Consider the following 13,156-nt stretch of genomic DNA (forward strand, 5'->3'; position numbering starts at 1 on the left):
TTTCTCTCTTTCTGATGTGTATAGGGTTTTATTTCCTAACTTATAATCCCAATCAGGTCTTTTTCCACTTTCACCAAACTTGATTACATGACACTTGTCCACATTGAATTCCATTTGCCATGTACTACTCCATTCATGAAGTTTATTTAATTCTTCTTGTAGCTCTTTACAAAAGTCTGTGTTAGCAATTCTCCTTTGTATTTTTGCATCATCTGCAAACATATTCAGATAGCTCTCATTTCCAGTGTTACTGTTTATATCATTCATATACACTAAAAACATGATTGGTGCCAGCACTGAACCCTGTGGTACTCCACTAGTCACTTCTTTCCATGATGAGTAGTTTCCTCTTAGTACTGTTCTCATTTCTCTTTTTATGAGAAAGTCTTGCATCCAACAAAACAGTTTGCCTCGAATTCCTCCTTGATGGTACAGTTTCCATAAAAGTCTTTGGTGTGGTACTGTGTCAAAGGCTTTCTTGAAATCTAAATAGATACTGTCCACCCATCCTTCCCTTTCCTGTATTGTGTTTGTTACTCTGTCATAGTAGCCCAACAGATTAGTAACACATGATTTTCCTTTTCTGAAACCAAACTGTCTTTCTGTTATCATACTGTGTTCTTCTAGATGATTTACCCAAGCTTTTCTTATAAGCTTTTCTAATACCTTGCTTACAACACTGGTCAGTGATACTGGTCGGTAGTTGAGAGGATTTTGTCTATTTCCTTTCTTGAATAAGGGGACAATATTTGCTTTTTTCCAAATATCAGGTAGTTTACCTTGACTCAAGGATTTCTTGAAAATTAAAAATAATGGTTTACTTAACTCCTTTGCACATTCTCGTAGTACCCAACATGAAATTTCATCAGGACCACTTGCTTTTCCTCTGTCTGATCTACTTAACTCCTCCTGTATTACTTTTTCTGCTATTTGTATATCTGGTAGTATGTGTGGACATGCATGTTCCACATAGTCCCTCTTAAAATTTTTTTCTTCTGTAAAAACTAATTGGAAATTCTTATTTTAATGCTTCACAAATATCTTTCTCTTGTGTATAAGTGATTCCCTCGTCCGTAATGGATTGTATTATATCTTTTACTTTGGTTTTGCTTCTGATATAGCTGTAAAACAGCTTTGGTTGATCACTACTTTTATTTATTATATCCTCCTCAAACTGTTTTTGGGCTTCCCTCCTTAGTCTTGTGTAATCGTTTCTTGCCTGTTTGTAATTATTATACGCCCTTTCACTTTTATGTCTTCTATATCTATTCCACAACAAATCTCTTCTTTCTTTTGATTTTTTACATTCTGTATTGAACCATTTCTGTGTTTTCTTATCTGCTTCTTTGTGCTGTGGGATGTACTTCTGGACTCCTATTTCATAAAATTCACAGAATTTTTTATATACACCATTTAAATCTTGTCCTCTAAGCTCATTTTCCCAATCAGCTTCTAAGGAATACTTCTTTAGGTCTTGATAATTTCCCATTTTATAGTTTAGGCTCTTTTTGTAACTGTCATTGCTGTTTACTATGTCATATGCTATCCTGAAGTTATAATTTAGTACTGCATAATCGCTTTTGCTAAGTGGGGGGTGATATATTAAACTGTCAATATCATTTTCTTGCCCAGTAAATATTAGATCTAGCACTGAAGGTACATCAAGTCCTCTTTTTCTGGTGGTTTCCCTCACATGTTGCGTTAGGAAGAACTCTTGTACGAGATCCAGGAGCTTTTGGTCCCAACAGCTTTCTTGGCTAATTATATCTAGTGTATTCCAATTTATATTTGTATTAAAATCCCCAGTTAGTATAATTCTTTCTGATTTCTCTTCCGTTTTATATAGTGTTACATAGCCTATGATTTCATCATCCTTTGTGTAATTTTAATGCACAGTATGCTGCATGTTTGATCACGAGCGTGTTCTGCCTCAGTTCCCCCCTTCTACCGTTATAGTAGAGTAAGTCGTCATTTCTGGAGTTCAAAGCAGGATTTTCAGCTCTTTGTCCCCATGGCTTCATTTGCGCGTCCTTCTTACAAGTTGTATCAGGCTCTGCCGGCCCCTATATAATGAGCTCAGTCTCTGCATCATTGCCACTTAGATCTGCTCCTCATTTTGTTCACATCTCTGTCCTCCCCTGTACAGATATTATTATTGTGAGTGCTCAAGAAATCTCCAACCATCTAGCAGCTGTGTGTAATTTGAGTATAACTTTTGTTGCATTTTTTCTTGTACTGTATAGCATAAGTTTAATTTGTAGGCCTAGTGAAGTTTTTGTAATTCGTGTGGGGTTCTTTATGTCAGTCATTTTTGATAATAGTTTGTATCTGTAATAATTTATCTGGCATTCACTGAGTATTATCTGGTATCTCATTTTATCAGGGCTGACTTAGATAAATTTACTCTTGCTAATTTCGTGTTAATAGAGGCTATTGCAGTTAACCATATATTTAACCTGTTTATTTGCCATTACATTATCCTCATGAGTCCTGAATGTTTTGTTGTTAGTTTGAGCATTAAACTTTAACTTGTAATTTTACCTAACTCTTTTGTTTTGAACCTGGAACTTTACGGGACAGTAGTGATTTTTAGCATTGTCACTTAAAGTGTACATTATCCTCTGTTCCGTAACATAAATTTGGCGACCTCATATCAGGATATTCAGGATATTATCATAAGGATATTGTTTGATATTTTGTGACTGTGATATATTCATGATGGCTACTATTTCTACACTTGATGAAGCCAAAGATTTTTTGTCAAATGCGCAAACAGTGTGTGATATAGAAAACAGAACAAAGAATGAACTTAAGCTTGTTGCTCAACAACTGGGAATTGCTGTTCGCTGTCATCATTCTAAAGATCAAATTGTTGACATGATTAATGAAAGCTTGTTTAATGTAACTCCTCCAAATGAGCAAACGCAGATTGAAATAGCTAAGTTACAGCTAGCCCTGCAGGAGGCTCGTGCTAAGGAGGCGGAGTCTCGTGTTAAGGAGGCTGAATTTCAAGCACGTGCTAAGGAGGCTGAGTCTCAGGCTAAGGAGGCGGAATCTCAGGTTCGGATTCAGGAGGCACAGATACAGGCTGAGGCACAAGTTGAACTTGCCAGGATTCAGGCAGACCATGAGTATCGCATGAAACAAGGTGGAACTGGATCATCTAGCTCTGATGATTTTGATGTGGCTAAAAATGTTAAACTTGTCCCTCCTTTTAATGAATCTGATTTAACAAAGTATTTTCAGTTGTTTGAGAGGGTAGCTACAGGTTTTAATTGGCCTAAGGAGTATTGGCCAGTACTCCTTCAAACTGTTCTCACCGGTAAAGCTCAAGTAACTTATGCATCTTTGCCTCAGGATCAGTCTGATAATTATGATGTAGTTAAGAGCTTGATTCTTAAGGCCTATGAGCTTGTTCCTGAAGCTTATAGAGTAAAATTTAGGACAACTTACAAGCAAGATAAGCAATCCCATGTTGAGTATGCAAAAATCAAAGAAGATTTGTTAGAGCAGTGGTTAAATTCTAAGAATGTGGATTCTGATTTTGGTAAATTTAAGCAGATGATTTTGCTGGAGGACTTCAAAAGATGTATTAGTAAAGATGTAAGCCTATATCTTGATGAGAAAAGAATAGATAATTTGTCTGATGCTGCAGTTTTAGCTGATGAGTATGTTCTTACTCACAAGAGATATTCTAGAGAAAAAGGGAAAGCTGAGAGTAAGTACGTTGCCTCTACTCAGAGTACAGGTAACAGGAAAGAGAATAAGGATGATGTTTCTCAGGAAGTAAATACCAGCTTCACCTCTAGATTTCAGAAAAGTAAATGTACTTATTGTAGTAAGCTTGGTCATACTACGGAGAGATGTTTCAGGAGACAGCGTGATGTGAACAAAAAGGAGTCTTTAAATATTCAGTCAATTGGTCTAGTGTCCACTCTTGAGAGTTCCCAGAATTCTTTAACTGAGTTAACTGAACCTGCTTTGAGGGGTAACTTAAATTCTCATGATGGAGCTCCTCTTTTGAGCAGTAACGTGGGTGACACTCTCAAGAGTTCATGTGCTAATTTCCTGTCTGATGGTTTTGTCAGTCCTCTGGACAGTAATGACAGGAAATCAGTTAAAATATATCGTGATACAGGTGCTTGCCAATCCCTTATGCTGACCAGTGTTCTAGGCTCTAATGTTAATTCCTCTGATGAAACTGTAATCTTACAAGGTGTAGGGAATAATTACTTCTCTGTCCCTCTGTGCAGAGTGAATTTAGAGTCTGTTTTTTTTAATGGTTCCATTATGGTTGGGTTGGTTGAGACACTCCCAATGTCAGGTGTAACTTTCTTACTTGGAAATGATATTGGTGGAAGTCAAGTGTGTCCAGCTCCTCAGTTGTCTAGTGAGCCAGTGGCTGCGGCCCAGGATTGTGATGTCCCTGATGTGTTCCCTGCATGTGCTGTCACTAGGGCTAAGTCTAAAGTTACTGGTGATTTAGAGGATAATGATGATGATGATGTTATCCTAGCTGACACTTTTCTTGCTAATTTGGACCACTCACCAGATGAGGCAGTACCCCGTAGTGTTGATAATTTGTCTCGTCAAGAGTTGGTTGAGTTGCAGGTTGCTGACCCTGAGTTGAAAGGTCTAGCTAACTCTGCTTACAGTGAAGAAGAGTCAGCCGGTGCTTCTACTTGTTATTATGTAAAGTCAGGAGTACTTATGAGGAAGTGGAGACCCCCAACAGCATCAGCCGACTGTGAATGGAAGGTTGTACATCAAGTTGTCATCCCTCGTGTTTGTAGGCAGGATATCATTAGTGTGGCTCATGATTCCAGTTTAGCAGGACACCTTGGAGTGAGGAAGACTGTGGCACGCATTTTGAAACACTTCTACTGGCCAGGTATCTTCAGGGATGATTCCTGGTATTGTAAGTCTTGTCACACCTGTCAAGTTGTGGGGAAGTGTAATCAGACCGAAAAGGTTGCACCTCTAGTTCCCATTCCTTCTTTTGAGGCGCCTTTCACCTGTGTGTTGGTGGATATTGTGGGCCCTCTTCCTAAGACTTCTTCAGGATTTTCTTATGTGTTGACCATGATTGATATGGCTACTCATTATCCTGAAGCCATTCCACTTAGAAACATCTCAGCAAAGAACGTGGTTAAGGAAATGCTAGAGTTCTTCGCAAAGTTTGGTCTGCCCAAGGAGGTACAGTCAGACCGGGGAAGTAATTTCATGTCAAACGTTTTCAAGCAGTCTCTGAAAGAGTTGAGCATCACCCAGATCACGTCTTCAGCTTACCATCCCCAGACCCAAGGAGCGTTGGAGAGATATCATCAAACACTCAAATCGATGCTCAAGAAATACTGTTTGGAACATCAGAAAGACTGGGATAAAGGTCTTCCATTCGTTGTGTTTGCTGCAAGAGAATCTCCAAATGAATCACTGGGCTTCTCACCTTTTGAACTACTGTTTGGCCATGAAGTAAGAGGACCCCTTAAGTTACTCAAGGAATGCTGGCTGTCAGAGGAAGATGACGTCAACCTGCTGGAGTATGTGATGAAGTTCAAAGAACGGCTGTCCACTGCTTTACAGCTGGCGAGAGAGAATTTAGGAGCTGCTCAGGAGAAGATGAAGACATGGTATGATAAGAAGTCCAGGTTACGCCACTTTCAGCCAGGAGATCAGGTTTTGATTCTGCTACCAGTTCATGGGCAACCTCTTCAAGCCAAGTTTAGTGGTCCTTATTTCGTGGAGAAGAAACTCAGTGATGTCAACTATGTCATCGCCACACCAGATCGTAGAAAGAGCAAGCAACTATGTCACATCAACATGCTAAAGTTATATCACAGGCGGGACGAAAATAATCCAGTCTGCACTGTAGCTATTCCACCCGAGTCTGCAAGTGAAGCTCTCCCATGCAGTATGAGCCTGAGTGATAGTTTGGGGAAGAATCCTGATATCATGAATGATCTCCAGACTAAGCTTTCTCATCTACCTCCCAAGGAAAGGCAGGAGTTTTCGGCATTACTGCAGGAGTACCCGCAAGTGTTCCGTGCCACTCCAGGAAGAACTACTGTGTTGCTGCATGATGTCGAGGTTGGAGACGCAAAGCCAATTAATCTGCCTCCTTACCGTGTGAACCCAGTGAAAGTTCCTCTCATCCAGAAGGAGCTTGGCTACCTGTTGGACCACAAGATGATTGAGCCCTGTCAGAGCGAGTGGAGTTCTCCTGTCACTCTAGTCCCTAAGCCAGGTGGGTCACAGAGGCTTTGCATCGACTACAGACGTGTTAATCAGATAACTAAAACAGACACTTACCCTCTCCCTCGTGTGGAAGATTGCATAGACAAGATCGGAAAGGCTAGGTACATAAGTAAGTTTGATTTGCTAAAGGGATACTGGCAAGTACCTATGACTGAACGTGCTAGGGAGATCTCATGTTTTGTAACATTAGGAAAGACTTTTGCATGTTCTGTAATGCCATATACAGATTGTTTTAGAGTAATAAGAAATTTCCTTTGTAAATTTCTTTTTTCTTTGTGGGGAGGTGTTACATAGCCTATGATTTCATCATCCTTTGTGTAATTTTAACGCACAGTATGCTGCATGTTTGATCACGAGCGTGTTCTGCCTCAGTTCCCCCCTTCTACCGTTATAGTAGAGTAAGTCGTCATTTCTGGAGTTCAAAGCAGGATTTTCAGCTCTTTGTCCCCATGGCTTCATTTGCGCGTCCTTCTTACAAGTTGTATCAGGCTCTGCCGGCCCCTATATAATGAGCTCAGTCTCTGCATCATTGCCACTTAGATCTGCTCCTCATTTTGTTCACATCTCTGTCCTCCCCTGTACAGATATTATTATTGTGAGTGCTCAAGAAATCTCCAACCATCTAGCAGCTGTGTGTAATTTGAGTATAACTTTTGTTGCATTTTTTCTTGTACTGTATAGCATAAGTTTAATTTGTAGGCCTAGTGAAGTTTTTGTAATTCGTGTGGGGTTCTTTATGTCAGTCATTTTTGATAATAGTTTGTATCTGTAATAATTTATCTGGCATTCACTGAGTATTATCTGGTATCTCATTTTATCAGGGCTGACTTAGATAAATTTACTCTTGCTAATTTCGTGTTAATAGAGGCTATTGCAGTTAACCATATATTTAACCTGTTTATTTGCCATTACATTATCCTCATGAGTCCTGAATGTTTTGTTGTTAGTTTGAGTATTAAACTTTAACTTGTAATTTTACCTAACTCTTTTGTTTTGAACCTGGAACTTTACGGGACAGTAGTGATTTTTAGCATTCTCACTTAAAGTGTACATTATCTTTCTCTGTTCCGTAACAATAGTAATGATCTTAAACTCTGAATTGTACTCTCTGCCAGGTCCTCATATTCATCTCTTTCCCATGTGTTTGATATGGGTGGCATGTACAAATTGGCTACAATTACTTTACCTTCAGATGTGTTGATCTCTACTGCAATCAGTTCTACTTGTGATGGTATATCTAGTTTTATTTCATTGACTTTTAGATTTTTCTTAGTTAATATTATAATTCCTCCTCCTTTTTTAAAATTTCTGTCTCTTCTCCATATATTGTATTCCTCTAAGTTTAGTATGTCATTGGATATCCTTGGTGTTAATTTTGTTTCAGTTAGGCATATTATTTGTGGTTCATTTTCTCTGGCATAATCATTCATCTCTAGTAATTTAGATACCATTCCATCCACATTTGAGTACATCAACTTTATCATCTTGTTTATATACTTGTCATGACATGGTTCTGCTACCTTCCTCCTTTTTATTCCATCCTGTTTGTGTACCACTTTCATACCTGCAATCCTATTACTTTGTAAAAAAAATTTCTTCGTCTCCTCCTCTGATCTTCCCTCATTTTTTGTTTTTGCTTCCTCCCTTTTCTCTTTCTGTAATTCCTGTTCCTCTTGTGTTAGGCATCTTTTTATCCATACATTTTTGAATTCCTCTTTTTCCATAAGATTCTTTGCATTTTTTAGTATCTCTTCCACAGTGTTTACACTCTGGAAAATATGAGAAAAGCAAGACAAGACCTTTAGAGGTCTTGTCTTGCTTTTCTCATATTTCCCTAACCTTTTGTGTTCCTCTATGTCTTTACTACAGATTTCCTCTGATACTTCCTTCAGTAAGCTCATTACATTTGCCATCTCCTTTTTGTCTCTTGTGATCTTGTTTTTTATTTCTTCCTCTTCTATACCAGTGATTACTATAAATTTGTTTATATCTACTGAATCTCTGACTAACTTTGGATTGTTTTGGATTATTCTTTTCACTTCCTTTTTAATGCTTTTTTTCCTCCACCCTCGTTTCCAAGTCTTTCTTTACTTTCACCATTTCAGCATACGTGGTTTCCACATCTTTTTTGTTGCTTTGCACAGCTTCATTCACCTGTGTTATCTTCTCCTCAATATCACTGCTCTGGTTTATAAGACTGCTTACTTGCCTAATTGTCTCTGTGTCATTTTTGAACTCTTCCATAACACTCTTGTGATTGACTACTGTACTTGCCATTTCACTCATTTTCTTCCTGAGTGTACACAATTCCACTGTTAGTTCACTGATGGTTGTGTCTTTCTTATTGGCCTCCCTTCCTAGTTTTTCTATTTCTTCCTTTTGCAACTGCATTTGCTTCTTTATTTCATCAATTTCATTTTTGAAAGCCATTTCTAGTTTGTTTACACGTTCAACCAGTCTGTTGTGAGTCTCCACTTCAACCAGTTCTTGGTAGAAATCATCATTTTGCTTTTTACTTTTATCCCTTTTCTTTTCCAAATTTGCTTTACTAAAGTATGTATCCATTTTGCAATACTAAAAGTGCAAAGTATGTACTTACAATCCCCGTGTTGTTGTAGTCTAAACAAACTTCAGATGGCTCAGCATATTCTTTCGTCTTGTTTCTCTTTCCTGTTTGAACAAGTCTTGTTTAAACTTATTATTTTTTTCCTTTTAATAATGAAAAAATCATTTAGTCTAACCTAGTACAGAGCTTGACTCATACAAAGATACTAATTTAGATAGTGCCACTGGCCGTGTTGGTTCGGTACGGAGCGCCGATGTCGCACATCCACCTCGGTTGAATCCCTCTATGTGTGTGTGTGTGTGTGTGTGTGTGTGTGTGTGTGTGTGTGTGTGTTTACTTATTGTTCATGGTATTTACTTATATACCTGCTTTGGTTAGAATGGCTGACTCTGGACAATGTTTTTCCTACCAGTAATTTGTCCCCTGTGGTGTTTCCACCCTTCCCAATGCCTCTTTCCTTTTTTTTATATCTTTTAGTAGTTTGAGATTGAGGTGTGGACTGGAGGTTATGGAGTAAATTTCGGATAAGATATGGATAACTACTCAGGTGATACTGTATGATCTTTGAACAACTTGTCTGTCTTGTTAGTCTCACAAGTAGCCATATATGTCTGTGCTGCCTTGCTGAACTAATGGTGTGGCAAATCTGGCTCCACTGCCTTATTCAGTACTTGTTGTGACCAGAGTGGTCTCCTTATCTTGTGATGCAATACTGTTGAGGCAAGCAGCAAACCTCTCTTGTTTACCTCTCCCAGCATATAGCAAACAGTTTATGTGAAGGGGAGCTCCTCCATTTTTCCTCAGTTGAGCTTTGTGGCTCCCATCTCTTTACATTGACACAAAGTGGATGATAGCCTCAAGTGTTTGAGATATACAGAACCTGAGTGTTCAAAACAAATGCTGTTTTCACTCACCCTAGAATCCCTTTCAGTCTGTGGACTGAGATTTTTGTTCACAATTAGGAGACAAGTTCTTCAACCTCTGAGATGCCAACAGCCATCCATGCTGAAAGTCAGCTGCAGTCAGGCAGCTCAAATGCCAGTTGTGCAAGACACAAAATGAACTCCTCAAGACTGGACTGCGAGAATCAAGCCCTGCACTTGGCTGTGGGATTGCCCTCCCAGTGTCACCCTTTGTTTAGGTTCTGAAATCCAGGGAAAGGCACACACATAGATGAGGCCCTGTCTATCACCCCACCCTGCACTTGCATGACCATCACTTCATACATGCCTCATATTCAAAATGATGTTGTGCTTAATGTCATGGAAAGCCCAGCCAGGTTAGACTTATCGTTGTAGTGCCTTGATTTAACGTCCCCTTGTAAGGGATAAGGAAGTCCAACACGTGGAGACCTTACTGGACATTGCAGGGATGCTTACTTTGGTTTCATCTGGAACACTATGACAGCAGTTCTTCCAGGAAGAGGTATGTGAGACACTATGAAATAGTGAACTTAAACCTATCAAGCCTTTAGTCTACTGGCAGCTGACATACTGGAGTACATCTTTGTAATATTCTTGCTTCCTGAACACTTGCCCTTGAGAGGAGGTTCTTTCTCTGGAAATGCCCCTCTTGTACCTCATTCCTGGTATTATTAATGACCTCCTTTATCTAAGAAACCCAATAGGGCTCTCTTTCTCAGCATAACTTAACACAAGCATGAAGATTAGTGAATTTTCCATCATCCACCACCCACAACTGCTCTTCCTTTGCTGACAAGGCAACTCAGTGACCATCTTCATCACCCCAACAGCTTGCTGAAGGCCACAGTATTGAGGTAAATGGAATGGTATTATACTGGGTCATCCATCCTCTCTCAGCCATTGGCAAACACCAGGTATACCTCCAACCCACAAAGTGTCATGGCTCAGATGCTTTCTTCCACAACTTGGAGTTCAGATGGCCTTTTCCATAACTTGGAGTCAGAAAGAGACTCATATGACGCTTGACAGGTGGCATAGCAATTCCCACAGGAAGCACCTTACATGCATCCACAAAGTATGCAACAACAGCCACAATATTTTAGCACCACTTTTCGTTTTGCAATAATTATTGCATTAGTGATGTATCGGATACCAAATTTTAGAGCTCCACGCAGGCGGAGATGGAGCTGGATATCTATTTCTCATAAAATGCGTTTGTGGATAAAATTGCGGAGGTTAAGATATTTATTTTTGCGGATGCGGACACAACTGCGGACTATTTTTACCTCCATGTCCGCGATTGCGGATGCGGACGCGGATTTTTTTTTACACATTATGAACTGGTATTGGCTTTAGTCCAGATATGCCTATATATTAACATAGCACGTGTAACTATTGCGACAGATAGATAGATAGATAGATGGATAGAGAGAGAGAGAGAGAGAGAGAGAGAGAGAGAGGAACAATGAGAGATGGAGGGAGGAAGAGATCTTATAGAGAAGAAAACAGAAAGAGGAAGAGGGACTGGTAGGTGAGAGGAACGGAGAGGAGAGCTGTGGATGAAAAGGAGAGAGGAAAAGAATTATGACAAAAAGAGAAAGGAGAAATATTGGATGGGTGGAGATCAGTGTCACGAGGTTTTTAAGAGTACAGTAATCACTCTAATATCTGGACGCCCAATAACCGAACATCCCCACTAACCGAACCTTATCGTCCTGGGATCAAACATTCCCAAAATGGTCCGAAAATCCAAAAAAATTTGAAAAAAAAATCAATTTTTTGCCGTCCGTAATTTGAACTTGCCGCGCGCGCCGCGTGAGAGCATTGTTTTGGTTCATCATTCCTCAGACGTCCGATAGAGCGCCGCTGCATCCTCCCCACTTCCCGCCTGTCTCTCACCGCGACAAGACCTGCGCTGTTCGCCATGACTTCTGTGTGTTAGTGACTAAGTTCAGTGCAAGACTTCAGGAAGAGTGCAGTGCAAGTGCTTCAGGAAATCGTTCTTACTGTCAGAGTCCAAGAGGAGGCGGTTATTCATCGAGGTGGCCAAGGACTTGCTGTAAGTAGCCAGAATGTTTCATGTTGTACTATTTTCCATACTATATTTACCAGAATGTTTCATATTGTATTTTTTCCCATACTATACTTACCAGAAAGTGTCATACTGTACTTCTTTCCATACTAAACTTACCTCATGCATGTGCAGTAGGAATGTGTTTTTCAGAGTTCGGTGAGGTTCGGTTAGGTTAGGTTCGGTTAGAGTCCATAAGTACCAGAATGTTTATTAATGTATGAACATACTTCTAAACCCACATTTTATGTTTCTATTGCATTTATTTCAGTCATTTATGTGCCTTATTGGTGTGATTTGGGTGTTAAATAGGTGCTATGCATGTCCGGAGGGAGTTGTATAGGTGTTTCTCTGTGTTAGGGTCCGTAAGTACAAGTCCATAAGCTGGGGCCCAATATCCGGACGAAACCAATATCCGAACGTACCGATGGCTCTATTGATCCGGATATTGGAGGGGTTACTGTATACAATATTAAAGAATAATATTCATTAATACTTGAGAACAGGACAAAGAATTGACTTGTGAAAATCAAGCAATGATTACTTTATGTCGGCTTACTTCGCCGATTCTCTAAGGACGAGAATTTATAAACTTTCTCAATAGTACATAGCAGAGACTAATTATTCACACGTGCTGTTTATTAGTACTGTTGGCCTCTGGAGAAAGTGACTCAACCTCTGACAATCAATAACTAATGCTATTAATGATAAACAGGTTCTTGCTGGTGCAATTAACTCCTAGATGGCACAACGGATTTAAGTTAATAAAAATGACTGGCCTAAGTACCACTTGTGAATAATGCAAAGCGTTTATGCAGACTAGGAGCTATAACTAAAGTAAGCTACATGTGGAGTAATAAAACATGAGTTTACATTACATTAAGCTCAAGAGAAAAGAACTGTAAATTTATTGATTACAATGAGATAAATTTATGTTACAAGTTTCAAATGAATTCAAAATAAGGAGATCGCACTCACTCACTCACTCAAAAGCTAAACTCTTAAACCTAGGAAAAACAAAAAGAAAATACTGGTCAGAAAAGTGGACAAAGCGGATGACTGGCCATCGTTGCTGAGGCGGGACACTGTACACGCTGAGCCTCTCGCCAAATCACGCTGGGTGGGAATTCAGGAACTGGACAACAGCGTCGGCGGGAACTGGGCCACACACTTTGCTAACCTGCTTCCACGGGGCTCAAATCTTGACTGAATTTAAACAAGCAAGGCGAGGACTGAGGCCAGCCACCAACTGGTAACGGCTAGAAGTGAGCGAAACATGCCCATAACAAATCACTCAGCGGAGGTGCTAATGTCGCGCACAAAGACGATCACTTATGAAAC

The 13,156-nt window shown here is 39.6% G+C and overlaps 1 protein-coding gene across 1 annotated transcript in view; it reads left to right on the forward strand.

Moving 5' to 3' along the window:
- Positions 1-13,156, forward strand: part of LOC145416430 (uncharacterized) — a 657,995-nt gene that overhangs the window by 462,311 nt on the left and 182,528 nt on the right. Inside the window, exon 22 of the mRNA XM_080285378.1 lies at positions 10,575-10,598. Coding sequence (XP_080141504.1) covers positions 10,575-10,598 — 24 coding nt within the window. The remainder of the gene's footprint in view (positions 1-10,574; positions 10,599-13,156) is intronic.

The sequence above is a fragment of the Coenobita brevimanus genome, chromosome 106 (genome assembly GCF_032717465.1).
Source record: "Coenobita brevimanus isolate Jiangsu-jjx chromosome 106, ASM3271746v2, whole genome shotgun sequence".
Taxonomy (NCBI): Eukaryota; Metazoa; Arthropoda; class Malacostraca; order Decapoda; family Coenobitidae; genus Coenobita; species Coenobita brevimanus.